General features: G+C 49.9%; 1 protein-coding gene across 2 annotated transcripts in view; it reads right to left on the reverse strand.

The window, feature by feature from the left end:
- Nucleotides 1-2,210: 2,210 nt before the first annotated feature.
- SMAD6 (SMAD family member 6) overlaps nucleotides 2,211-27,986 on the reverse strand; it is a 45,185-nt gene continuing 19,409 nt past the window's right edge. For both annotated transcript variants that reach the window (XM_074155784.1, XM_074155783.1), the window contains one exon: nucleotides 2,211-2,773. In XM_074155784.1, the coding sequence (XP_074011885.1) occupies nucleotides 2,232-2,773 (542 nt within the window). In that variant the 3' untranslated portion in view covers nucleotides 2,211-2,231. The remainder of the gene's footprint in view (nucleotides 2,774-27,986) is intronic.

A 27,986-nucleotide genomic window follows, 5' to 3' on the forward strand; every position in this document is an offset into this window, starting at 1 on the left:
AAATAATAATGTCCATCCTCGGTGCTGTCTTGTCCAAAATACAGAAGAAGCTGGTAGGAAGTGGCAAATCATGGCACTGCTGCATCTGTGCGTGCAGGCGAGGAGGAGGACAGGGAGGAAGGCAGCAACCGGCTCGGGACGCGAATGCCAAACCTTCTGGGTGGTGGTGGGAAATGCCAGGAAAGAGGAGAAAAGGAAGCAGGGAGAAGCAACTCAGCTTTGGGCTGCTTCGTCCCAGTTAAAATCTCTTTAAAAAAAACCTCAAAACATAAAAATGGCCTCTTGACCGGCTGCGTGAAAGTGATAGAGTGAGTGAGGTAGCTGCTATGGCAGGACACACCAAATCTAAGCCAAAGGGGATAAAAAAACCTGCAAAGCTCTTGAAAGCTGGCTTTAAACGATAGTGACATGTTTTGACACTGTTCTCTGACAACAATGGCTATAACAAAAACAAAAATTAATTATGTCAAGTATTAATACTGATGCTGCATGAACTCAACCAATGTGGTCCCAATTAAATATCAAGTATGGTTATAATTTGAAAAACGACTGCGGAAACGTCATTGTGACATTCCCTGCTTGTGTCTCTCCCCGATGTCCACCCCAGGTCTGTGCGTTTCCCCGGTGGGATGGGGTCCCCACTGTCCCCATCCTCGCTCCTGGCTCCTGCAGAAACACCAACTCCAGTTGCCAAAATGCATGACCCTAGAGGGCTTTTTTAACGGGAAATTTATGTTCTATTTTACTCTCTCTCCCACTTTTGAGCCACTGAAGAGGTCTCGTTGCATGTTTTTCTCTGAAAATACAAGGTCTACACAAACATCCTCTGAAACACTGAAAGCCGAGGTGCTTCTGCAGCCACCGGACTCCAGAGGCTGGGACTTTACGAAAATCGAATGTACAGGGATTTGTAACGCAACTCTAGGACTTGGCAACACTCGTCACCGGCAATAAATAACTTCATTAACCAAGCGAGGCCAGACAACGTCCAACCTGCCCCTGCAAGCGTGTGGGTGCTCCAGTGCTGACAGCAACGAAGCTCACGTGGAAGTCAGCAAAGGGCCTGATTTTTATCCAGGATTTCCAAAAAGAGTAAATCAGCTGGGACAAGCTCATTTTACCAGGACTTCTTCTGGCTGCAGCTGCTCCTGAGAGCAAATATATCCTTCCCAAACAATTCTCTCTCAGTTTATTGCCTGGATGACAGACTGGGAGAGCTACGGGACAAATGTGAACACAACTCACGCAGCTCACCTCCGCCTTGAAGTTACTGGAGAGGCTCCCGCAATTCATGGAGACATTATGGTGTCTCCAACTGAGGATCCAGCCAGCCATGAGTTGTCAAAAACCACCGTTTGTTTCTCAACCATTAAACACGTCTGGGAGGTACCAGACTCAGAGGGGAAAATCCCTGTGCAAGGCTGCTAATGCAAACCGGTCCCACTGGGCAGCTTTTAGGGCCACACGGTCTATTTTGCACTTCCCACCAGCACTAACACCCATCAATTTGCACTGGTACCCATCAATTTGTAGAAACGTGAACACGCACGCTCATGTTCAGGATGTCCCCACCATGTTTTGTGTTACCAGAGAGATCACAGAGCCCTGAGCAAGAATACCGATGGGAGATTTTTCTCACACCTTCTCCGTTTGCTCCCCAGCTCTCAAATTGTCCTCATTTACCCTCTTCTTGGAGACACAACTGTAGCCTTCCAGCAACTCATTTACTTTTTTTCTAAGGGTCCTGGCTGAGATGGGAGACAGTGGTCACCCCTCTGGAACCCCCCCCCGACTGCAGAGCGCCTGAGCAGACACTGCTGCAGACTTCAGTCAGGGGGGGGAAAAAAGAAAAGACAATTAAATCCCCCCCCTATAATGCGAATACTTTATTATCAATGAGTGACTGGTATTAGCTTTTTGTCTGGGTATTAATAATATTTCAAAAAACCATACATCAAAATTAGGGCTTTCTCCTATTTTTGCTGTATAATTTTTCTTTTTTAAAAAAATCTGTATTGAAAGAATTATATAAGCCAAAGTGCATTTTCTGTTTTTTGTCCATATACACATTGCACCATACATAAATAATTACATTGTAAAAATGACTCCATAATTACAAGTATAATATATATTTTCATATAATATATAAAACTTTATATTAAATCTAGGTAGATGATATTTGGGATAGTCTGTGTCTTTTCTTTCTTTTTCCTTTCGTCAGAGGCTGACCGTTATCGATTGTTACTGAGTAAAATCTCCAGCCAACAAGGACACGACGTGATAAACTGTCTCGAGTAACACGGCCCCCAGCCTTTGGCGAAGCTAATCCGCACGCTGTTCGGGTCGTAGGGCCCGTCTGCGTAATCCAGATCGGCCGTGTGCTGCAAGAGGCAGGACTTCTCGTAGTCAAACACCTTGATGGAATAGCCCGGCATCACCTTGCGCACTATCAAAGTCCTACAGTTGGGGATGTCCAGTGTCGGGGAGTTTACGAAGATGGGATGCTCGCTGCGGTTGTAAGCCCACACACCGTCCGGTTCTTTGCTAAGTAAAATCCCGTAGCCGATTTTACTTCGAGTCCTTCTCACAGTCTCGCTCCTGTTTTCCAGGTTTAGCTGTCCGAGGCAGAAGCCGTTTCCTTGAGGTAGGTCATAAAATATACTGACAGACTGTTCGTACACTGTGTAGAGGCGGCCGACGCGCGTCCGGTGCTCCCAATAGGCCACGTTGCACCAATGGCTCCTCTTCACGGCATCAGGCGATGTACTGGCATCTACGGGAGAAAGCAGAGGAGAAGTCAGGGTTTGTTGTGACCACCTGGGAAAGGACAGGTATGGAGGGTAGGCAAATGGCTCTTCCCACCCATCGGCTTTGTTCATGTGGGAATTGAACTTGTGTTCAACCCAAAACCTGTACTCAACCCAAAGCCCATCTCCAACCCAAAGCCCATCTCCAACCCAAAGCTTGTCTTCACTTATGTCAAATGCCACCATGAAAGAAGGCTCAAGCAAAGGCTAGTGACTCAACGGGCCACCCACCAGCTCCCATGGAGCTCAATGCCTCTTTTTCTCTCTACTTTAAGATTCAATCCTGTGTCCAGCAGCCAGGACCCTGTGTACTCAAGATATGAGCATTTCTACCACCAAGAGCCGGCACAGGTACTGTAACACTGCACCCCTGAGCTTGGTGGGTCCCCCCATTTTGAAAGGCCAACTTGTGTTGAGCTGAAACATCGGAGATATCCATGAAGTGCTTGGATGACTGACCTGACAGTTATCTCTGCTATGTAATACTCTTTGACAGCGATGCTGATGTTCCCACGGGGAACATGAAATCTGAGGAGGCATTTCATGCCAAGGGGGAGTAGTTGCTATGAGCTATACATGTCCTCCTACAAAGCCATTGGAACTCTCTCCAGAACAATGAGATACATCTCTTCTTTCCAGGAATTACATTCAAGAAAGAGGAGGGACAGAGACTGCCAGAAATCTGTTTAATTTACGATGCTTCCAGAATTTATGATGCCTCCAGAAGGAAGATAGGAACTCTGAGCCCTAAAAGAGCCCCGAAGAAGGTGAATTAACCTCTTGCTGAACATCGTTCCTGCTCCTACCACGCCACTTAACAGAAAACCACACTGGGATTTCAAGCAAGGAGCTCTGCTTCGAGCCAGCCCTGCTCCGTGCCCGGCATTAAGCTCTCTGACAATATATCACGCACCCGCGGCCTGCTGACCCCTCTGCCTTCATGCCATCATGTCCGATTAACTCGCACGCGGGGTGATGCCATTATTTTGCCTCAGAGACCCTATTGACGCACCGGATTTCAAGCGCAGCCCTACAGCCCCATTTCTTTTCAGGCTCAAATTACCCCGGAGGGGAACGGTCTCTCCTCCCCATTAACAATCTTTGAATTAAGCAGCTTTGTTAGAGTTTAACTTGAGTTGTAACTATACAAATTTAAGGGGAGGGAGACGGGAGAAGGAGGGGGGGGTAATTGGGCAAGTGGGATGCTCTTTGCCATGGGCAATGCTCGTCGTCTCGCACCGACCCCTTTGCCCACCACAGGTCTAAACCACCCTGAAAACACCAGATTGGTCCCTTTCTCCCCCATCATCTGTTTAAAGTAATTTTTAGGACCCAGCACGGCCACCAACAGCCCCTTTTCGGTTTGATGCACATTTTACTCAGAAATGGGAAGGAAAGCCTGCAGCAGTTCGGACAGTTCAACCCCACTGGGAAAAGAAACACCGTTTCCCTGCAAGTCAACAGCTTTGTGCTCCCTATTACTGGTCGTGATATCCTGGGCCTCCTAAAGGCATGGGAAATACCCTGCTGAACACAACTGGGTGAGATGCACCCCTTAAATTCAGAGTGAGGGGCTCTGCACAGCAGGGAAGTGGGTGAAGACCCTTGCTCAGAGCAACGGCAGCATCCTGGAGCTGGATGAGGCAAACTTGGGTTCTTTTCCCCCAAGGGCCAGGTCCTGTCCACCAGCCACAGCTCTCGAGGCGGGGTGGGACACTCCGCCATGTCCCAGTGGCACTGATGGGTCTTTGTGTATCCGTGCTTCTGAACCATCCTCCGTGGAAACCACTCAGTCACTCTGTAATAAGCTCATCCTAATGCTGCAGTCTGCTAACAACAAAAATTAGCAAAAACAAAGGGTTTTCCCCCCATTCTTACTCTTTGGCCAATAGCTGTATTTCCTTTGCCATCTCAAATGACCATCTCCTGTGTCTGGATCACCAGGAGTCAAACGAACAACCCAACTTGCTCCAAAAGGGTAACGCTTTCATCAGCAAGCGCATGATGAATATGTTGTACCCAAGCACATCAAGACAACTGGACTTGACTCTTCTCAAAGTATCTCATGATGCCTTGCAAAGCACCAGCCACGTGAACATGAAGCTTTAGGGGAGGAAGAAAATATTAAAATGTAATTCTGGGTTAGAAACCTAGTGCCAACATGATGCACAAAGATCCCCACCAAGAACAGAAACTTTGATGAAACAGGTGAGAAAAAGTTTCAGAACCTCTTTGCGGTATTGCTGCAGCAGTTGCAAAAATGATGTTAACCAAGTTTATGACATTAACACAAGTCTGACCCAAATAGTCTTATCTAACTGAATGCTGAAGCAAGACCATCCTTAGCTACATCTCTACAAACCCCTGAAATCAACAGCTTGGCGTGGACGAAAATCTTTTGACCTTCTCTGATGACAGCCCTTGCTCTACCACCGTGCAGAAGGTCAGCCCATTTTGCTCTTTAAAATGCACTATGGCCAACAGTTCCAGATTTTCTTTTAAGAGGTGAAACAAGATGTAGTTCATAAATGACACAACAGCAGAAAGATGTACTCAGCAACTGAATTTCATCTGCAGGTCCATCTTCCACAGCATCCAGTTTCCACAGTCATCCTTCTCCTCGGACATCATACAGTTGAGATGCCCTCAGTGCCTTCCCAAAACTCTTCAAAAAACCCTGAATTTTGCTATGGTCCCACTCGAGTGATGCCGTGCGGGGGGCTATAGACAAGCTCACAGCTTTTCATCTGCAGGGCCCGGAGGCTGGGAGCAATTACTGAGCTCTGCATCTGTTTAACCTCCCAACCTCTCCAAAGCCCTGCATGCCCATCAGGTAAGTTGGTTTTGCTGCTACATTTTTTAGAAACTACCACTCAGCCCCTGAATTTCCCATACCGACTAAGAATGGGATAACTTCAAAAATCAACTTTTCCCATCATTTGAATTAATTGGGGGAATAGTCAGCAATAAACATTTAAATAGGTGTTTCCCAACGTTTACTGCAAATTTACATGGGGGAAGGCGAAGCAGGAGGAAACCAGTGTCTGTTCTACAAGAACATCTCACGGTAGGTGTCACCATCCCTGGTGACATCCCTACTTTCCAGGAACCAGCAAGTATTTTGGTAAAGTCACCCATCTACACACACACTGAAAGCAGGGGAAGGTTTTTTTCCCACACCATCTCCTTTGATGCACCTAAAATAGCCTTATTAAAATCATTTCCATGCAATTTATGACATGAGCTTCAGTCCATCCACGCACGCACACATCTCAAGGGGGTGAAACCCCCCTGCCAATGTGCTTCCTGTCTCTGTCACCCTGTCACAGCTCCTGCCTGGCAGCGACAGCTCTGCCAGCTCAAAGCGCTCCTGAAGATGTCCTCTGCTCGTTCAAACAGGCCAGGACACGAGTTTTAGGTAACTGCACGTCAAGCAGCTAAAAGTTTCCTTTCTGCCCCACTTTTCCTGGCCACGGGAGAGGAAAGGCTTTAAAAGACACGCACCAGCTGCAAAAGCAACCTGCCCGTGGCCCGCAGGCAAATAAAACACCCCGAAAGGAGAGGGTTAAAAGGCTCATCTGAAAAGCCACTGCCTCCAGAAAGCTCTGGGCAGGGTCCCCTTTCTCCCCCAGCCCCAGCCATCGCTCCCCGTGCCGCGGTGGGCTCCTTTGCCTTCTTTTATCTCCCAGCACACTCAACCAAATCCTGAAAAGATGAACTCATCTCGCGGCCCTGACATAAAGCAAGCACTTTAGCAAGCCCCTAAATACAAGGGGGCCTGCGCTGTGTCTCATCCCCTGCCAAGTATTAGTTTCGCCTCCAGCTATTAGCCACTACCACTCAGCAGACAGCAGGGGCGGCCGGCAGAAAAGCATGATGTCCTCTGCCTTTTAAATAAATATTCCATTTTTTTCCTCCTTTTTTTTTTTTTTTCCAAGCTGCCCTTTATGCACAGACAAGAAAATCCATTTTTTTTTGTTTTTTTCTCCCCCCCCCCCCCCCAAGTCTTTTCTGCTGGAACAGAGGCAGGCTTGTTAGGCAGGCTTTTTCTTTTTGAAGAAAGAAAAGAAGAAAGAAAAATATTTTGGTCCTGCAGTGCCTCCCTCCATGGTATACGCCACATTTTTAACAACTATCATTGTAGGCAGCTACAACTTCTAACAGCTACATCGAGGCTGGCGTCAGGGCTATCTCCTCCATCAAAGCCACCTTTATCGATCAGATGGATGGGGCTGAAACTCTGGCTCTTGTTTACTCCTTCCTCCCAGTCGCCCTTTCCTCTGCTGCAGCAGCGATGCCTCACAGCACACACATTCAAAAGGAAATTCAAACGGTTTTAAGATAAAAAAAACAAGATAGGAAGCAAGACGGAGAATCAAAACCAGAACTTAACGGGAAAAGAGTCTAGCATGGCTCAGGCAGAAGGAATCTGGGTACGGGAATATATGCAAAGAGCAAATACTGTAAATCCTCGTTGCGTTAGCAGCGCTGCTGCTTTCGCTCCCTGCGGAGCGTGGAGGTAAAGAAAATAACTTGAGGTTTTAGATTATTTGTGATTTGACAGCGCTTTATGCCAGTAAAGTTCAAAGCAGTGCATTAAAAGAGAAAAGAAAGACGCTTTTTTCCAAAACAAAATGCTGCACAGTCCCACTGCTTGATGTTGCGCTTAAAAGCAGGATGGAAAACATGGGCAGATCACAAAACACACGATTAAAGTATCTCTGATTCATGCTCCGGCTCTTCTGAAGCCACCAAAGCTCCTCTCAGCAGGTCCAACGGCCCCCACAATACACGGCTGCAAGTAAGATCTTGCTGGGTGAGGAAACGGGGGTGAGAAGGGAAGTTTGCTGCAGTGCTTTGAGGAATATTCCCATTTTTGCACGGACTCCTGATGGAAACAGTCACAAGTCACGCCGTGTTGTTTTCCCAAGCAGAGCTCCCCGTGAGAAACGGGTGATGCCAGCCCCCCCCCCCCCCCTTCCCCACCTAACCCCACACCACGCTCGTGGCTTGGCAGAACACATTTACGGAGTGCCCACAGGGAAGGCCACACACGTGAAAACAAAGACATCACTGCATGCTCCAAACGTGACGGGGACTCGAACGCACATCAGGGCACCCGAAGCCATTTAGAGGGATATTCAAAAGTGTCCCCACGACTCAGCCCACAGCCCATTTTCATTTCCCACCCTCCCACACCCCTGCATCTCGGGGCAGCCTAACGCCCCTCTGCCCATGCAGCTCAGTCACATCCTCTCTTAATGGCCAAGGTTCTTTCTTCAATTTTATTCCTTAGTCTATTAGGTATGTGCTCAGTCTTTTTTCTCCCCTCTGCTGTAGCACAGGCCCATGCTTATACTACCCAGCACGCAGAAGCACAGAAGCAGGATGGTTATATCCATACACAGGTCACTGTGAACAAGGTCCAGCTAAAAAGCCCAGCACAAAGAACACGCACATTTCCCAAAAATCTTTTAACAGTTCACTGGGGAGCCATAGTTTAAAATAATCCCCCATTAATACCCTTAGAAACAAGCTCCAGGGTAAGGAAGGGGTTAAAACTTTCCACAGCAGAAATGGAATTTTTATGGCCCTGCAAAAAAAAAAAAAAAAATTAATTGTCAATCTGCCCCAGCAAAGCTCACAACCATTTTCGTTAAGCCAATATACTTAAAATACCTCTGCCTTACAAGTTTCAGCTGGAATGCATCACTGCGGCCCCCTGAGAGCCCCCGCACCGAAACAACCCCCGGCAGGAGACCCTGCCCGTTGGGGTAGGGAGAAGCTGAGAATTGCCCACCACCACAGAGCTCTCCCATGCAAATGCTCTGGGGACACAGGGCCACAAACCGGCCACCGTCTGTCTGTCTGTCCTCACTGGAAGCAATGGGGTGGGACTTTGAAGGCATCTTCCTACCCTTGGAGGAGCTGCAGAGATTGGTGAGCCCCATCTTGGCCAGCAGCCACTTTGTCAGCCCATGGGAGCGCTCCAACGTTGGCTCCACCATATATATTTAAGGCAACATCCCAAGCCCACCAGCAAACGAACACTGGAGACTGGGCTGCTGTCCCTTGGTGGCCCTGGGGACAACAGAGGAGCTGAGGCAGCAGAAGGTTTTCCATGCTGTTCCCCAGCGAAGGTCTGTGAAAATCCTAATGAGGACAAGGACGGTTTAGTCCGTTTTTCTAATCACTTCTTGGTTTCTCCGATGAAGCAAGGAGCTGTATGTTACAGCAGGACAACAGGCTTCTGCAAGGACATGGCAGATGGGTGCAAGCAGGAGGTTGGAGAGCCCTAGGACCTTTTCCTTAAGGCCCAGAATCAACTAAGAATCCCTTGATTTCCCACCTTTGACCATGACAAATTTGCTTCCTGGTTCACAGAGAGCCTGACAAGCTGTCACCAGCTCCCCAGCTGATGACCGAGGTCACCCATAGGGACAGCAATCTAGACCTTCCCCATCAAACTCTCCCCAGGCTGCTGGTTTGCTCTGCTGATAGACACATAAAGATTCAGCCCAGCTCATGCCTCAATAATAAAATAACTGTGATTTCATTTTACAGTTAACCTGGTGTCACCGTTGCTGTGGCGCGAAAGGGTCCCAACTCCTCCAACCCCAGCACGGTTCCCGGCACGTTCCTCATGTTGAATGTGGCTGCTGTGCAGCCACAGAGACCAGTTCAGTTCACTCACCCAGCAAAAACCAACACCAAAGAAAGCACCGCAGACAGCCAAAGAGAGCCCTCGCTGCCACCGTACCCACCATGGAGGAACCACCTTCTTCTTCCTCCTCCTCCTCCTCCTCCTCCTCCTCCTCCTTCACCTCCAGCCTTTACCTTGGAGCAGAGCTCTGGTGCTCCCCAGCCTCCTTCCATGAGCTGATTTAATTCGTTAACCCAGTAGATTATTAACTCAGAAGAACACTTGCACTGGGTTAATTAATTAAATTAGTTCAAAAAAGGGTCTGATGGGCAACAGAGCCGGTGAAGAGGCGCGTGGAGAGGCCTGGGGGGAAAGGGGGACATTTCCATGGCAGCCCAAGAAACAAAAGCAACACAGGACAGGAGCCCATGCCAAGATGAGGATGAAAACAATTTTCTCTGCATAAAAGAAACCACTCTGCAAAATCATCAGCTCATGCTAATTTTTTTATATCCTTCAAAGAAAAACACATGCCATGTTTAGTTCTGCCCGGAAATTTGTAAGCCGTCATCAGTTAGCTTATTTTCAAGCTAAATTCAAGGAGTTTCTAATGTACCTTCTCTGACCATTAAGTACACAGTCCAGAACATAATTTTAAGGTATTTCAGCAGGTTTTTTTTTGCCAGCTCCCCTGCACGGTTTACAAAGGTCTTTTCAGCCAAGGGTGAAAAGTCCTAGAAAGTAAAAAAAAAACTGGAAAAGCCCAACTCAGGTATTTTTCACTGACATTTTTATGCGTTACTTCTAAAGGCCAAAGTTTCCAGAGATTTAGGTGATTTTTTTTTATTTTTTTTTTTCCTTTTTTGAGTCGAACAGTCTCCATATAATCTCAGCTTCCCTCGCTCACAGCTTTCACAGGCACGTTCGTGGCTTTAAAGTTCCTGGGCCGTGCACGTAACCGCTTTATACCTGGCATGTAAAAGTTAACACAACAATGTAAATACATCTTCAAAAGGAGCCCCGAACGTAATCACCTACGTTGGCTGCCAATTATGAAAGCACCAGACCTGTCATCAACCAGAATTTGGCTGAGACTTCTCCACTCTTGGAAACCAGCCCTGGGTAAGTCCAAGCCTGGAAAAATCCCGGGGTCACACTCGGCACCTCCGTGAGCATCCGCAGCATCCCCGGCTGCCTGGCCGTGGGTGCCCCCACCCTGCCCCCCCCAAACAACCCGAAAAAAATGGGGAGATAAACGAGCTGGTGAAAGACATGAGGGATAAGGCAGAGGGGAAGGTCTCCACTACCTGATTTTCTGTAGAATCGAGAGGTTTACTGAAAATCTTCCGAGTATCGTCTAGTTGGGGTTGCCTTTTTTCTCTGCCTCCCGCCGGGCAACGGCTGTGCTTGGAGGGGAAAATTCTCATTCCCCGAGTGCCCTCTGCGGGGCAGGACTGTGAGGGTGGGGGATGCTGCGACCAAAAACTGGGGGACAAAAAAAATCCCCTTGTTCAGAGTACATTTTCAGCTCCTCCAAACAACCGCGTATGCAATCCCTCCCTTTTTTTTTTTTTTTTTTTTCTTTCCCCCCAGAGCCTGAAAAAAATCGCCCCATAAATCACTCGGTGGCAGATTTCCCTTATAGCCGCCGCCGCAACGTCCAACGCTCCCTTCCCCGCGCCGCTCCCGCCTGGCGCCAAGCCAGCCCTCGCTATTAATTAATCCAGGGGCCGCCTAGCTGCGATCCCGGCTACGCCGACCGCATCCGACTTGGGCTGGGCTGGTGGGCAGAAGTTGGGCCGGCCAAAATCCCACAGGACCTCCCCTGAGCTCTCTTCTTTTCCCTTTTGAAACCCCTTCGGCTTCGCAGAGCGAATTTTGGGTGCTCTTAGAAATCCCGCCTGATGCCCTCGGGGAGGGAAATAATCTGCTCAAGGGCCGGAGCTGTGGCAAATCGGAGCATCCCGGCGATGGAGGAGAGACTCTGGAAAATGGTATAACTAAATAATAATAGTTTTCGCTCATGGAGGAGTTTCGGCTGAGCACTTCAAAGCAGAAAACTAATTAGTAGGTCCCTCTGAAGAGAAACAGGAATAACACCACCTTCCGCCTCCATCGCTCCTCTCGGGCGGAGCATGTTGGGTGTTGGACTGGGCTCTCCCGGCTGAGCCTGGGAATCACCTTCTCGGAGGGCGATGGTCCAGAGGCGCGAGGCTTGGGCTGTAACCGAACCAAAGCCCTGCCCGGTTCACGCCGGCACTAGATGAAGGGATTTCTGCCAGGATGGAAGGGACGCCGAGGTGACAGAGCTGTTTTGGGAAGCCAGATGCCAACTTGGTGAGAACGTCGGCTTGGAGTGCTCGTGGATGAGAAGCTCAACATGAGCTGGCAGTGCATGCTGGCAGCCCAGAAAGCCAACCCCATCCTGGGCTGCATCAAGAGAAGTGTGGCCAGCAGGTCGCGGGAGGTGATTCTACCCCTCTACTCTGTGCTCGTGAGACCCCACCTGGAGTACTGTGTCCAGCTTTGGAGTCATCAACACAGGAAGGACATGGACCTGTTGGAGCGGGTCCAGCGGAGGGCCACGAAGATGATCAGAGGGCTGGAGCACCTCCCCTATGGAGACAGGCTGAGAGAGCTGGGGTTGTTCAGCCTGGAGAAGAGAAGGCTCCGGGGAGACCTCATAGCAGCCTTCCAATATCTGAAGGGAGCCTCCAGGAGAGCCGGAGAGGGACTCTTTGTCAGGAGATGTAGTGACAGGACAAGGGGTAACGGTTTTAAATTGGAAGAGGGGAGATTTAGATTAGATATTAGGACGAAATTCTTTACTGTGAGGGTGGTGAGACACTAGCCCAGGTTGCCCAGGGAAGCTGTGGATGCCCCATCCCTGGAAGCGTTCAAGACCAGGCTGGATGGGGCTTTGAGCAACCTGCTCTAGTGGAGGTGTCCCTGCCCACGGTAGGGGGTTGGAACTTGATGATCTTTAAGGCCCCTTCCAACTCTAACCATTCTATGATTCTATGAGATGCTCCTGAAGATGTTCAAGCCTCCCCACTCCCTGCTGCCATGCTTGCTAAGAGCATCACAGTATCCCTGGTGGCAGCAGGACCACTAACCCAGCACAGGATGCCTGACACAGACACCTGCTCTGGAGAAAAGCAGATTAGAAAAAAAAGGCCCTTTTTTTTCCCCTCTGTTTGTTAGGTATATGAGGGCATTGAGCTCCTCTGAACTGAGAGGGCTGTCCTGCGAAGGCCACCCAGCCGGGTGGCACACCACCACCTACTCACACCGCTCTCAGCACCTGCCCCAACCCCAAATTACACCTCGCCTCCCTCTGGTAACAACCCAAATTTGCCGTTTTCAGAAGGCGAAGGCTCAGTGGTTCCCCTACACGGGGCCTCCTTCAGATGTCCCAGGCTGGTCATGCAGAGTCTGCTCCCCAAAAACACCAGCAAAGCCGGAAACTTCGGGTGTAAGAGCTTGCAAAGGACGTGGGAAACGAAGAAGGCTGCGACTGCCGCAGCTCTGCCACACTTCTCTATATTTACTAACCAGAAAATGAGCAGAGATGCTTCCCCGGCAACAAAATCAAAGCACAACCAAGTTAAATGTCACCATCGGATATATTTTGAGAGCCTGCAGTTGCGCTCTCCAGCCCGAGCCATTCCCTCCAGAGAGAGGATGAAGCCAACCTTGCCCTGCTATCACACCTCTATCAGATTTATGCCTGAGAACCAGCCGTGGGGCTTCGGAGCGGAGGCAGCCGACGTGAGAAACAGCGAGCGGGCTGAAAAAACCCAAGGCCACCCTGATTTCTCTGAACCAAGACGCCGTGCAGCCCCAAGCAGCATCCTCGAGAGGAGACCGAGGCGCTGGAGGCAGATGTCCGTCAGCTGGATGCCAATGCCACTGCGAGTATCGAGGAATGCAAAAGCTTTAGGAAACTATCACTGACCTGGAAAACAAGCTGCGAAGGAGGAGTGCTGGGCTTGGGGGGGTTCCCCAGGGGCCACGAGCAGGATTCCATCAAATGTTTTTCTCCATAGGGGCTGGGAATGAGCTGCTTTGTTCCTCCCTGGGTGCAGAGTCCGGCCCTGGGCAGCCGCGAGACCCCAGCCTGGCACCTCTGGGAGAACAAAAATCTCGAGTTTTCATCCCAAATACCCCACCAGTATCCAGACCGGTTGTGGTTCCCCATCCTAACCCCTCCTCTGCTCTCCAAAAGGGCTCTGGCTGATCCTTCCCGATAGTTCTGCCCCAGCATCCTTAAAAAAGGTGCCTTTTTTTTTTTTTTTTTTTTTTTTTTTCTTTCCCCAGCATGGTATCAGTGCCCTCACATATATGGGAAGCAGACGGGGGTTGAGAGTGAAATGGAAATTCAGGCTTTGTTCTCCCTGGCCACAGCCCAAGATCCTTCTCCGGATAAAGCTCTCCCCGAGACTCGCTGTCTGAGCGAGCACCGCAGGATGGGGAGCCGTGGCTCTGTGGCTGCCACCGCATGCCACGCCGCCTGCGACCGCTTCAAGTCCTCGCTCGTGGCGGATTTGCCGAAATTTTACAGGGAATTAAAGGATTCTTGGGTGCCAGCCTGACCTTTGCAAGGAAAACAATCCCTCCGCGGTGTGCACGCCAGTTTGGTCATGCTGAAAGGATAAACCTGTACGGGGAGGTCGTGGGGCAACCAATCTGTTGGAGATGAATTAAAAGGAATGGGGATGGAGTCCATCGTGGGAAAAGCTCAGCGAGGGGCCGGCAGGGAGGCAGAGGCAGGTCTCGGGTCCTGCGGCACTGGAAGGGAGGATGGAGATGGCTCCTGCCCTCCTGCTCGCCCAGGCACGCACACGGGAGGAACGTGCAGAGGGATGCGTGCATGCGTGTGCACTCACACAGGCCAGATTTTCCGATAGCTGGTTCATGTATTTATGTGTAAGCATTTTCTGGGCCTATTCCAGCCCTTACTCCGAGCAAGCAGCTCACTCCACTGACAACTCCTCGTGGCCAGCGTCCACGGGCTCTTACTCCCACTTAGAGCAAAGACTAAACAATGACTTAAGCATCTCAGGATTTAAGCCTCGTAGCTGGTCCCTCTCATTCGCAGCCGAAGCAGCAAGGATGCCACGCTGGCGGTTTCTGCTTTGCAGGAGGGACCCACACCACCATGAACACGATGGATAATAACGCTCGTGCCATTTGTGTGCCACGGTGGATGCAGCGGGAGGGCTCTCCTGCCCCTCTTTCTATAAAATCCAAAAGTTAGCAACCCAGAGAAGCAGATGTGAAACAGGGCACGTATTTCTGCTAGCCTGGGGTAAGTTCAACCCCAAAGACCAAACATACCTCGTCTTGTTTTTATACTCCCTGGAACGGTGCTGTAGATCTATTAGAGTGCAGATAAACAGCGAGAAAATTTCTGCAAGGGATAAGCAGGGGATGGGGGATGAAAACCCATGTATTTGCATGAAATCCACCAAGTTCACAAGCATCGCTGCAGCCCAGCAAGGCAGCGTCGTACGGCCTCCAAAAGTCCCTGAAAGCATCCTCACAGCCATCTCCCAGCTGACCAAATTCCTAACCCTGTATTTGCCCATGGAGAGTGGAGGTGACTCATGCTAATTACCCTCCCTGGCCAAGAAGGACTTGTTTTCATTTCTAAAAACCACAGTTTCTTTTAAAAAATAAGGGGGGGGGGGGGGGGGGGGGATAGGAAAATACCAAAATACACACAGAACTCCATGGGATACATCCTGTCCTGCTGCACTAATATGAATCCCAGACACCCCGATACTCCAGCTTCGCTTGGGATGTTCAAAGAGAAAAGGATTAATGAGTTATAGCACGGACACAGCCAGAGACACGCGGCAGAGACACTGCCAGGATTAGCTCCGGGTCTCCTGATTTCCAGTAACCCTCATTCAATATAACCCAGCTAAAATAATTTGTGGGTGTATGAGCGGAGCTCAAGACGGGTCTTCGTTCAGATTAAAAACCCTCCCACCTTTCTTGGACAAGCTCTCCTCTTTCTTGGAGGGCAGCTGAAATATAAAGCTAAAAATAACCCTTTTCAGGACCGGTCTACGCAGGGTTCGTGGTTGCAACTCCTCCAACGAGACGTTTCGGGGAATGCACAGGCTGCAGTTACAAACTCTGCAAATGAAGTACCGAAGTAAATAACGTTCCCACCGAGTGGAAAATGGGAAGGAGAGCAGGTCGGGCTCTTTGTACATCAAGGACAGGGACATTAACGGAGCATGTGAACGCTTCGTTAGGGCTAACGAGTTCAAGACTGCACACCCTCAACGCAGCCGAGCGCTAGAAGAGAAATACCAAATTCTTCCCCTCTTCTCAAAGGAAACTGACTTTAAAAAATAACGTAAGGCATATTGGGAGGAAATACACCTGGTATTACACATTAAAAAGGCAGCGTGTCAGCAGCCTGAGAGAGACTCATTTCTCTTCTCCATCCTCCTATAGGCCATATATATGAAATGTCCACACCAATGCAAGGAACCCCCCTGTACAAACCCTGAAGAATAACTGAGTGTAAAACCGGGGTCGGATATTTTGCAGAAATACATTCACAAAGCTCCAACGAGCACCACAGTTCCCACTTCGGACAACTTTTGCTCATTATTCCAACAATTCTGACTATGTCTGATGGGGCTGCAGATGATGTGGAAGCCTCATCGTTCAACCCCGGTGTTTGCACGGTACAAACAAACCCATGCTATCAACATTCTAAACTCTGTCAAGTTCCTGCACTAGAATCTTTAAATTGTTAAAAATAGGAAAGAAACTGCACAGTTCACATATTTTATAAAGCTGGGTTAAATCAACATCTGCAAAAAATATCCCTGTTAAACGAAATAGCAGGATTTCATTAAGTAAATTGCAAGTTGGCAAAAATTCTGAAAGAAAGGGAAAAAGCCACAGCCAGCCCTGTAATTTAAACCTTATTTTAACTGTGACAGCATGACTGCGAGAGGCTGCATTTCCAAACGAAAAAATAAAAATCAAGTCTAAAAAAAAAGTACCTGTTCCCCCTGTTCCCCACCTCAGCACATCACAGTGTCTGCAGTCATTAAAACTAACGAGCTCTTCCCCGAGGAGATGAAGAGGGAGTGGGACCTGCTCCCAGCCCTGCATCCTCTGTATAGAACCCACCAAACATGCAAAATCCAGGATTTTCCACCGTGGGAGCAGCCGGATGTCAGCATGGGGGCGAGGGGGGTAATGGGTGACAATGCCTGTGGGGCCCTTGGGCTCTAGTACAACCCCGTGGGTCTGTAGCCCAAGTCAGCATGGAGCTAGCCCTTTGTCTGGAGGCTGAGCAGCGGAAAGCTGGGATGAGACGGATGCGGGGCTGGGAAACAGCTCAGTCCAGGCGACACTTCATCACTTTCTACATTTAAAACACATCCTGCTCCCCTGCACAAGACCAGGGGCCGGTGCCTGAGGACAGGCTGGTGGCACTGACCCCATCCGTGCGGGCGGCATGGTCCTGGTCGGGTCTGGGTGCCACAGGGAGGGTGGGGTGGCAGCAATTGGGCTCCTCGCTTGGGTACCCCAACCAAGTCCCTGGTCCTGGGCATCACCTGGGGCTGGCAGGGAGAGGCAGGGAGCAGCATGGCCAGCCCTTCCAGCCACTTTTCCAAGCCTGCCGAGTGCTTTTCCTGCCCAGGGTGACTCAGGCGACTGGGCTGGGATGTGCAGGGCGGGATGGCTGTGCTCTTCCCACAGCGCCGGCAAAAAGCCCCTGCGGGAGCCATCCCCGCAGGGGATCGGGACAGGCTGGCCACCAGGTGGGCTCCCACTGCGGGGGACACCCTGGAGGGCACCGTCCCCCAGGGCCACCTCCTCCAGGGTAGCACCTGGCACTTGGGGTCCAAATATTAGCTCCTGAATTACAGTAATTACAGTTTCTGACCCAAAAGCTCAGCTGTCCTGGGGAAATCACCTGGGAATCACTCTGGGATCAGCAAAATCTCTTGTCCAGCACATACTGGATCAGTTGGCTTTGAAAATAATTGCAAAACCTCAAAACAAAACATAAAAACCAGCCAGTCTGATATGCAAACTCAGAGCTGAAGAGGAGACCTTTAACAGAGAGACCGATTATTTGCTTACAACGTTTTGGCTTCGCTGTTTTTCCTGGCACTTACGACACCCGAGTTATTTTGAAGGGCTGTTTGCTGCACGCGGAGCCGAGAAAACAGCGATCCAATTTCCTTTCCGATCTAAACATCCGTTGGCGTGCGAGCGGGAGGAAAAAAAAATAAATAAATAAAAAGCCCCAAACTCTGTGCATCTCAGGAAGCGCGTGGAAAGGGGAGGTGGGTGGTGGTGGAGAGGAGACCAGGTGGGCACCCACCAACTCAGCGAGGCTTTCATCTAGGGCCATCCAAGGCGGGCACCCATCCCGTGTCAGCCCTAAATGAAAGGGAATGGCCACCGCTCTCCTCGACGCACTGCCTTACAGCTGGATCGAGCAGCTCCCCAGGCTGAAAATCAGGCAGTCTCGCATCCTTGTGCCAGATGAAGCAAGAAATAAAAGCTGCACAGGCACCTCGGAGGCACGCTAGAGATACAGCGTCGCTGGGGCGTTGCAAAATTGAATTTGGGAGCGGAAGAAAGGCGGTTGTCCTGGGGCAAGTGCAAGGCAGAGCAGGCAAAGCCCTGCCTGCCACCAAAGCTCACCCCAAGTCACGTCCAGCCGCGTGGCACGAGTTATCCCAGCACCGAGCAGTAAGACGGATGCTGGAGGGGTGCAGGACTGGATAATCAGAGTAATTGGAAGGGCAGGGTCAAAGCGCTGGAGATGCTCACACCTCCCCAAAACCCACCGTGTAACAACTGCCTGTGTCCTGGACGCCTCGCGCATCAGGACGAGCAGCAGAGTCAACCCAGCCACCTACAAACCACGTCGTTGGCACCACTCAAACCACCAAACCTCATGATGGGAGCCCCCAAGTCATCAACCAAACCCTGCACAGAGTCAAGACCTCCAGCAAGGTGCCTCCTGCCAGGGCTGGGTGGCTGTGGCCATCGCGCCTCCCTGTTTGGGGACACACACGTGTCACCCCCAGGACTCACGCCGTCCTCGCCACCATCTCCTCTCAGCTACGCTTCCCACCCTTTGGTGAGCCAAGGGCCAGCTCGCCATCATGTTCCTAAATTTCCTGGCTTTTGAGGATACAAGCCAGGTCATTAACATTATTTATAGGTTCCTGTGTACGAGTTTCCATTTGTTTGTCTGCTTAAAAACAGATAGGTGAAAAAGAGAAATTCCTGGAGGTCAGACAGTTAAAAAACACACCATGTCCATGGTCTGATGGACCCAAAGGATCAGCAACTCCTTTAGAGACGTAACTGTTTCCTTAAATGCTTATTGTGTAAATATTTAAGCTACTTTATAAAATTTTTACAATGTACTTAGGAAGCATAAATCTCCCCATCGGAGCACGGCAGGCCATCGCAGCAGCGCACGCTTTAGATGGTTTTAAGAACACAAACAGGGACATTTCCAATGCTAATGCTGGGCCCAAGGGGCCCTAAGGTCACAATCCTACGGAAATGATTACTAAGCTGATCCCCTTCATTCCCCCCAAACCAGAGCGTGGTTACGTGCAGCAACAAGTTATCACGGTTAAGCGTAACTCCAGCGTCACCGGTTTTAAAAGAAAAAATAAAAATATCTATTTACAGTTATTGTGTAGTGGACGGCGTTATGGAGAGAAGTCCTGAGATTTTTCTCTTTGAAACGCAGCACCGGATTTAATGCCATACGGGCAAAACTTATGGAAATCCAAACCTATCCACTAATACTCAGCCATTTCAAGTGTTACCCGCATCCCTCACCGGTAGAAAGGACTGCGACCAAAGCAGCACCCACCACCCACCGCAGCCGCTCTCGTGGGCGCTGGTTGCAGAGATGCACTTCTCCGAGGTGAGCAGTCCCTTGCGTTAGAAAAAAACAAAAAAAAAAAACAAAAAACACGTTGTGCTGGCTAAGACATCTGCATTCAGAGTGGTTCCCATACGGAAAGCCATGCAGCTTTTATGAGATTTGCTTGCATGCGGTGTTTCCCAGCTCAAATTCTTCAAATAAATGCAGATCTTCCTATCTAATGCAGGAAATAACGCATTTAGCAGTTTTTCCCCAGAATAGCCTTTTTACTCTAATTTAGGTGTATTTGAGGCAATGACAACAAATGGAAACAAGGAAATGGAAGTTTATTCACTTTGCAAAGCGCAGCTTTCTGTTGTATATGATGAAGTGCAAAGAAAGTCCGGAAAAAACTTGGATGGGAGTTCAAACACCGATGCTCTAAAGATGAAAGCGAGCTCTTCGATTAAATGTTTAAATAAAGTTTTCTCGTACTAAATCATTTAAACATTTTCACATTCCTCTCATTTCTAGAAGTGCTGTTCACTTCTATTTATTGTCATAACCCAGTGCCCTCAGCAAGCGACCGCGGCTATTTGAGGCAACCTGTTTTCTAAAGGGAAAGTTCTTGCAGCACGGTAAAAATTCACAACGAGCAGCGTAGCCCAACTCTTACGCTGTGGCTCACACTTACTCTCCAACCACCATCATATTTTCCTCTTTTTCTTACAAATAAATTCTTTCACACTGCACGTGGGGACAGCCAGGTTCTGCTCCAAATATTGACCAGAAATTCAAAGTAACTCAACTGACTTCACCGTGGTTGTATTTAGACAGCTGTAACTCAGAGCAGAAATTGGCCTGGGCGTTCAAATTGTCTTTTTTAGAAACGCTCGGGCCGTTCCAGTCTGCCGTCAGTAATGAAGTCAGCCTTACTCATCCCAACACGGAGTACGGCTCTGCCATCGGCACCATGAAAAGGCTCCAATAAGCTTAATGTCTGAGTGTGATTCTTTCTTCTAATGATGCAATTGTACCCAACGGAAGGGTCCGGCCACAGGTATCTTGGCCATCCCCTGCTTCCCAGTGATAGCATCTCACCAAGGTCATTTTAATACTCACAGGCGACAGCGATGGCAAAAAAAAACAGTGCCTTGCTGCCCCCATGATGTGAGACGCTGCCCAGAGAAGCTGTGGCTGCTCCATCCCTAGAAGTGTTCAAGACCAGGCTGGATGGGGCTTTGAGCAACCTGGGCTGGTGGGAGGTGCCCCTGCCCGGGGCAGGGGGGTTGGAACTCAATGATCTTCAAGGTCCCTTCCAACTCTAACCTTTCTATGAAAGCTTTAAAATGTCTATGTAACTACGGAGCCACGCTTGGACCACGCAGACTTGGGATGTCTTGTTCGCTGAGGTGCCCCTCTGAAGTCCTTGAGTTTGCTGAGAAGGTCCAACTCATGCAACCATGAAGCACAACTCTCAAGCCCCGCGATACAGCGAAGCTCTAACCCGCCCTCTCCCAGCCTACACCACAACGCTTAAAGGAATGAGTAACTATAGAGAGATCCAGAATAAACGGGGATAAACTTGCCATGAGTCAATTCAGAGTAGAAACATTGAGAAGTTTTTCCTTGCAGGTCAACACAGCAGTAGCCGAAGAATAAGTTCTGTTAAGGTAGAGATTGATAAATATAATGCAGGTTCTAAAGACAGAAGGCAACTGGACTAAGTTACCCAGTGTGCTGTTACCAGCTCTTACGTTCTTACTTCCTTGTAAATCCATCATTAAAGAAAAAAAACAACAACCCAGACCCAAGGGGACATTAGTCTTCATGAATCCCGAGTCCTGCTCAATGCTCAGGGTACCCTGATGGTTTCATCCCTGCTGTACTCCACTGAACCTCTCCCCATGACCTCGCAGGGCTGTTTAGTTAGCGTGTCCCAGTATAAAACTCCGTATTTATTTTGGCACTATTCATTTAGAAGGCCCTAAAACCCAAATAAAGTCCATTCCCCTTTCTGTGTGTGTCCAGCTATTGACACTGCTCATGACCAATTTGCAAAACCAAACAAACGCGCGTTGTGTAATGGAGCTGGAAAAACAATCAGGAAGGGGCTGGAGATCTGCTCGCAGGTTCCCGCGGGGAAGGCTGGAAGGGGTGGCAGCCCAGGAAAAGATTGTAAGAAATTAAACTTTTACTCTGATAACAACAGGCGCTATTTTCTGCCCATGACATCACGCTCCCAACCGCTATTAAACAATAGAGATCAACCAGCGCTGGTTGAAGTCGTGGAGAACTTTGCTGTTCATTTCAGTGGCCAACGCGGTCTATTTCCCTCTTTTAAAAATAGGCATTTTTTGTATTTTCACATGCCTCGCAACCGCCCAAATCCTCTCCGCTAGCTCGACTGACACAAGGATAAACCATGGCTTCCCAGGTCTACGCAAGCAAGCCCAGACCTTTGCATCTGCACTCCCCAGCACCGAACGATGCAAACTTTTGGGGCACAACTCATCTGACCGATTTTAGACCTCTTCTTTAGAGAGAAGATGAATTGTGCCCTACAAGTGGCTCTTTCTCCCTGCAACATCTCACTAAGAGAATTCAAACCTTATGGGTAATGTGTCATCCTCCTAGATTACTCTGGATATGAAACTGAGCAGGAAATGGACTCTGAATATAAATACATTAGTGGACCCTTCTACCTGCAAACACAAAACTGGTGTGTAATCAGTGGCATTAATCTATACCTATGTAACTAAAGGATGGCTTCAGTATTTTTCAGTGTTGCTAAAGACAAAGCACGTTCCTGTGCCTTGAAGAAGGTAAATGAGATACCCTGATGGGTCTTTTACAGCTACAATCTGCACGTTCCAGCTTTGCAAAAATCAGAGGCTGATACAAGATTAAATGGACTATTTGGAGGAACCAGGGGCTGAAAACACACCATGCTGTGGTGTGCAGATGGCAAAGTTACAACTCTTATTCATGCATCCCCTAGCTCAGAATGAATTTTTATAAATAAGAGCTGCTGCTAACTTCTCTTGCTGCTGCTGAAGAGACCCATCCCAGCCACGAAAGGGTCTCTGCGTCAGCAGAAAAAGGGCTTCCTTTCACACGCAATGTAAAAGGCAGACCACTGATTCTTTTTTAGACCCATTGCTAAGAAAGACGTCTACAAAAATAAGTCCTGCTTGCACCCTCCCTTGTTCCCTTGCACCCGCACATCCTTGTTCCACTCCTCTTCACAGCACGGAGAGGTGGTAGAGGACGGGGGGGGAGCGGTGCACAGCCCCACGCGCCTTCCCTCGGCCAAACTCACCTGGTTTCAGGTTTCCTTACAAACCCCGAAACATAAATACGTCCCTAAGTCTGCTGGTGAAGTTGAGCCAAGTTTCTGGCAGGGCTGCGTCTGGGATTGAAACAAGGGGAAAAAAACCACAGCGGTTTTGACCCAAAACCAAGATCTCCCCTCCTTGAACTTGGCAGTTCCCGCTGCCTTTTATTTTGTCTCAAAACTCAGGGCTCAAACACCCTCCTTCGGGTGGGAAGGGGTGGGATTTTCAGAGCCCCGTGAGACACTTAGCTCCCCACCTGATGTTGGACACCTTGGTGGACCTGTGCTATGACAGCAACCGCTTCACCACTGCAAAGACGAGGCAGTCGCAGGTTTTTAATGCGGCAGAAACCTCAAAAGGATGAGGGTTTAGCGCGTTTCTAAGCCCTGGCTGCAAATCCCATCTGTGCCCAGATCCGAGCACTCGCACCGGCAGCAGTCGGAGGCTGCACACAACCGTAGCTGCAGGCATCTTTCCGACTGCTGCAAAGTCAAGTTCAAAAGCAAGATGTTTGGCTGAGCTGCTCTTTCCTCAAATAAACACCCATAACCTTACACAAAACAAAGAGGCACTGCTCTGAGAGTACTCGAGAAGCCTTATTTCCAAACCCCCAGCCTTGATTTCCACCACCCCCCCCAACTCGCTGCAGGAATGCCACGGGGCTGGATGGTACCTTGGGAAGGGAGCGATGGTCAGAGCACTCTAAGAGGAACACAGGCAGCCCGGCACACACAGGCAAGCATTTTTCTCATCACCCCCTTTGCAGAGAGTTATCAGGTCGGGCTAGCCAGAAAAGTTGTGTTTTTGAAGCTCTGAAATGTTGAAATGTTGAGAATTTCTTCCGTGCATCACAGTCTGCTTCATTGCACCAGAAGAAAATAATTCAAGGTATCAGGGTGACCGGCTCTGCGTGTAATGCTCGCTGCTGCCTTTGGAGCACCAATCCAAGCCAGCTTGGAGACCACAAAAGAGTCTCCAGTCGCGTACGACTCTGCACGACTCCCAGCAGCGGCACTGGAGCATCACACCGAGGAGATACAGTCCCATCCCTGAGCCCTCAGTTAAGACGGGACTTCGGAAAACCATTTCTGCTGCCTGCACGTTCTACGTCTTACACAATATTTCAGCTCATTCACATGACCCAAGCACTAAATACAACTTTATAGGAGAACTAAGTAATAAAAGCCCCAAGATAAGCCTGTGCTCTTTCCTTCAGGTCAATACACTCACCCAGGCGCTGAAGAACGGCTCTTTTCCTCTGGTAAGGCAATAAACCACCACGGGTAACTGCACTCGCCCTCCTCTGCAGCAGCTGCATTTCTTTTTTCCATCAGACTCTACTCCAGCCACGTATTTTCTCACCAAGCGCTGCCTGACCCCTCCTCTAGCCGGGGCCTGATCCTGTTCACCCCTGTGGCTCGGGGAGGGGGGGGTACCCGAGCACCCCCCGCTGGGCGAGACGCTGCACCAGCATCCGGATGCTCGATTCTGCAGGGAAAAGCCAGCTCCTGTCTGCTGCTCGTTTTGCTATCCAAAGGTCTGGACCGGAGCTGGCAGACCCCTGCCTCAGTGAGCAGCAGCCCGAGCCAAGCCATTAGTCCTGATGGATGTTTTAGCTACAACCCCCAGTTTTCCAGTTTGTGCTGCCTGCACCGCTCTGGGGCACTGAAGGATGGACGTGGTACTTAGCCTTCTGGTACTTAAGGCAGCAGCCAGGTGTGAGTTGTTTATGCTTTAATCAATTTTGTTTGTGGTTAAATCCTCAACTTGCCTGCCTTGGGAAGCATCCTCTGAATGCCCAAGACCTTCCCAGGTAACACATCTCAAAAATCCCAGCGGGGGCTCCCCGTGCTCAACACGCCACAAGCACTCAAACCCCAGGGATCTGCACCAAGCCAGCCTGGCCCGCAGAAGATCCTGAGCAACAAATAAGCACCATGTCTTAACAAACCTCTAATCAAAGCAAGCCTCTGCTGTTATGGCTGGAGGCAGCCGAGCCACGGCAGCGAGCCGGGAAGCCGTATGGCACATCCCGCATCCCGGTCCCGCTGCCTGCAACAGGCACCCAGGCGATGCTCCGAGGTGGGGACGGCTCCGAAGCCAGCCCAAAACCCCAGGAGCAAAACCACCCTGTTTCAAAGGGGACGGAGCCAGGAGAAAAAGACATTTTGGAGGCTGTTGGGAGAGCAGGGGTCGAGCACACCCCGGCAGCACGCCGTGCCAGCTTCGCCTTCGCCCGGCCCCTGCGCGCAGCTTGCTGCTGCCTCCAAGGGGAAAGTCGCTTTGCCAGCCAGCTGCTCCTCCCTGTGTGCCTCTCGCAGCCTGCGTGGGGGGAAGAGGGCCTGCAGGGAAGGGGAGAGGGAAAAGGAGGGGCCAGAGTATCGGGATTAAAATAATATTGCGTACACATCTCAATGAGAGGGAGAAAAGGGGGGGGAGGGAAGTGGGGGAGAAACACAGGTTTTCTGCAAGGCAGGGATGGAGCAGCTGATCTGGGATTATCTTCTGGCTCTCAGAAATGTTCTGGTGTTGCCTGGTTTGTCCTCATGTAAACCCTGATTGATCCTATCGCCAAGGGCAGCCCCTTCCCGTTGGCGAGATCAGGCAGCCCAAAAGCATCACCAGGAACGAAGCCCCTGCGTTTAACACGGACAACGCGCTCTCCGCTCACTGAAACCTTCATCAGTTTTTCCTTGGGCTCTGAAAGCAGCTCTCTCCAGCAGCCCAAGACTTTGAGAAGTGACAGCCCTTCCATTAGCACATTTTTTTTTTTTTTTTTTGCTGCTACTTATGTATTAAATTATTTTGGGAAAAAACAGATTTCAAGTCTTTTTTAAAATTGCACTGGTCCAACCGCATCTCTTGCGGTTGGCTTCTCACTGCAGTTGAATTTTCTGGGACCAACTACCCCTCAATCTCCAAACGCCACACAGGTCACCCGCGGGCTTCTTTAGTCCACAGCCAGAGCCAGCCAGAGAACCACAGAGTCCAAACCCAAGGTGACCGCAACCACCCAGAGCCCTAGGAGCAGGTAAGCCCAGTGGTGATGGCAAACACCATGGCAAAGCGAGCTACTGGTGACCCCTCCAAACGGCCCAGCACAAAAATCAGAGAATGGTTTGGGTTAGAAGGGACCGTAAACACCATCCAATCCCACCCCCCTGCCATGGGCAGGGACACCTCCCACCAGACCAGGTTGCTCCAAGCCCCCTCCAACCTCATCTTGAACACTTCCAGGGATGGGGCAGACACAGCTTCTCTGGGCAATCTGGGCCAGGCTCTCACCACCCTCAGAGTGAAAAATTTCTTCCTGGTGTCTAATCTAAATCTACCCTCTTCCAGTTTGAAGCCATTACCCCTTGTCCTATCACTATATGCCCTTGTAAAAAGTCCCTCTCCAGCTTTCTTGTAGGTGGCCCTTCAGATACCAGAAGGCTGCTCTCAGGTCTCCCTGGAGCCTTCTTTTCTCCAGGCTGAACAACCCCAGTTCTCTCAGCCTGTCCTCCTAGGAGAGGTTCTCACCTTCCCAGCCCCAAACATCTTGCTGGCTGGGTGGCCAACCTCCCCCAGTTTTGCATGCAAGCCTTACTTAGGATAATTAAAAAGCCAGTTATACCCCTGCTACATCTACATATATATCTTCCTGCCTCCACCCAGGCAGCCCACGGGAAGGCTGAAGAGCATCCTCACATGTGTGTTACGGGACAGGGGGAGCAGACTGTACACCAGCACATGGAAGTCTGTGATGGAGCTCCAGCACTAGTTTCCTACCATGAACGAGCCCCAGGGCAACCAGTTTCCTTGACGGCTTTGAAAAGCTATGCTCAGCTTTTCCTTCCTGCAGGTTTTAGCGTTAAAAACCTCGTTACTCATGAGCTGATGCTTCCCTGCGAAGCAGAGGAGCTTCACAGAGAACGGAGCTCAGTATATAAAACACCAAGTGCAAGCAGCCTTTGAGGTTTTTTTGCACAAACAAATTCAGCATGGCAAGAGCAAAACTAATTTGCAAAGATCTTTAATGTTAGAAGTCTCAAAATGATGGACCCTTTCAAGCACAGCTGAATTCAATCCAGCTCTAAAGGGCCACAATGATGATTCAACAGGGAAAAGACCATGGGTATTTCAAAATATGGGGCTGTAATTACCTGGGAAAAAAAAGACAACTCTAATTTTCTTGTCTCAGCAGCAAAGAAGCTGCCCAGAGCACTCCTCTTCTAAAACTAGTGATGTACGAGTGGCTTTTTTTTTTTTTTTTTTAAGCATACTTTTGCTGACATTTCCCTTTCATTAAAATAGCTCAACAATGGGGGGAAGAGTAACTCACCACGCACATAGGATCTTTACCTTACTTTGTACTCAGCAAAGGAATTTCCTTGCCCTCCTCTGGGGTGGAAATTTCCACACTCACACGCAAGTGGCTTTAGCAGAGCGTCCCGTGGTGGCATCCCAGAAACTCGTCGCTCCCTTGCTCCAGGAGACGGCCGTATATCCTTGGAGGCCGTATATAAATCAGCTGGGCTAAGGGAAGACAGATGTGATGGGGTGCAAACAGCCACCCCCCCCGCCGTGCTCACCCCGATAGGACAGGGCAGCTGACGCAGGACACGGTTGCCTGCAGGCCAACAGCCATCCCCAACAGGTGGCACTGCTTCAGATGGACACCTGCGTGGACAGGGATGGACAGAAGCTTTGCCGACAGGCAGCATGAACACCAGCTTCCAGCACAGACCTCAAAATAAATCTAGTGCAAATGGAAAAGTTGGATGGATTCCCACGCTGGGAACCTCCTGCTATTTTTAAAGACAGGCCAAATCAGAGAAGTGCTTGTTCTGGGGTCTGGTCCTCCAAACAAGTCATCATCTGGCTCACTGGGAAACAACTTTGGGTTTTGGTCGGGCTGGGATGTCCCCATCATGGACATGGGCTCAGAAGCAAAGCGCACGGAGTATCACCAGCTTATCAAGGGACACTAAATAGCCTGAGCGTCCCCTCTTGCCCACCGCTTGTCACCCCATCCCACAAGGACAAGAGCTCACACCACAGGAACACTGATGGCTTTGGCTGAACCAGGAGGAAGGGGACCAAGTGATGGAGTAGGACCCAGACCGGTCCCCTCCTGTGATGGGGACCCAGAACCAGAGCAGCCCTGTGGCTCTGTGTCCCCAGGGGCCGTCCAAACCCCTTCACGTTGACCTGTAGGAAATGTTACCTCCCCGGGGGCCACGGCTCCACGCTGGCAGACACCAATGCACAACGGCCGTCCCACCACAGGGATCTGACGGGCTCATTCATACCATGTTAATCAATTGCCA

Source organism: Numenius arquata, chromosome 11 (assembly GCF_964106895.1).
Source record: "Numenius arquata chromosome 11, bNumArq3.hap1.1, whole genome shotgun sequence".
Lineage (NCBI taxonomy): Eukaryota > Metazoa > Chordata > Aves > Charadriiformes > Scolopacidae > Numenius > Numenius arquata.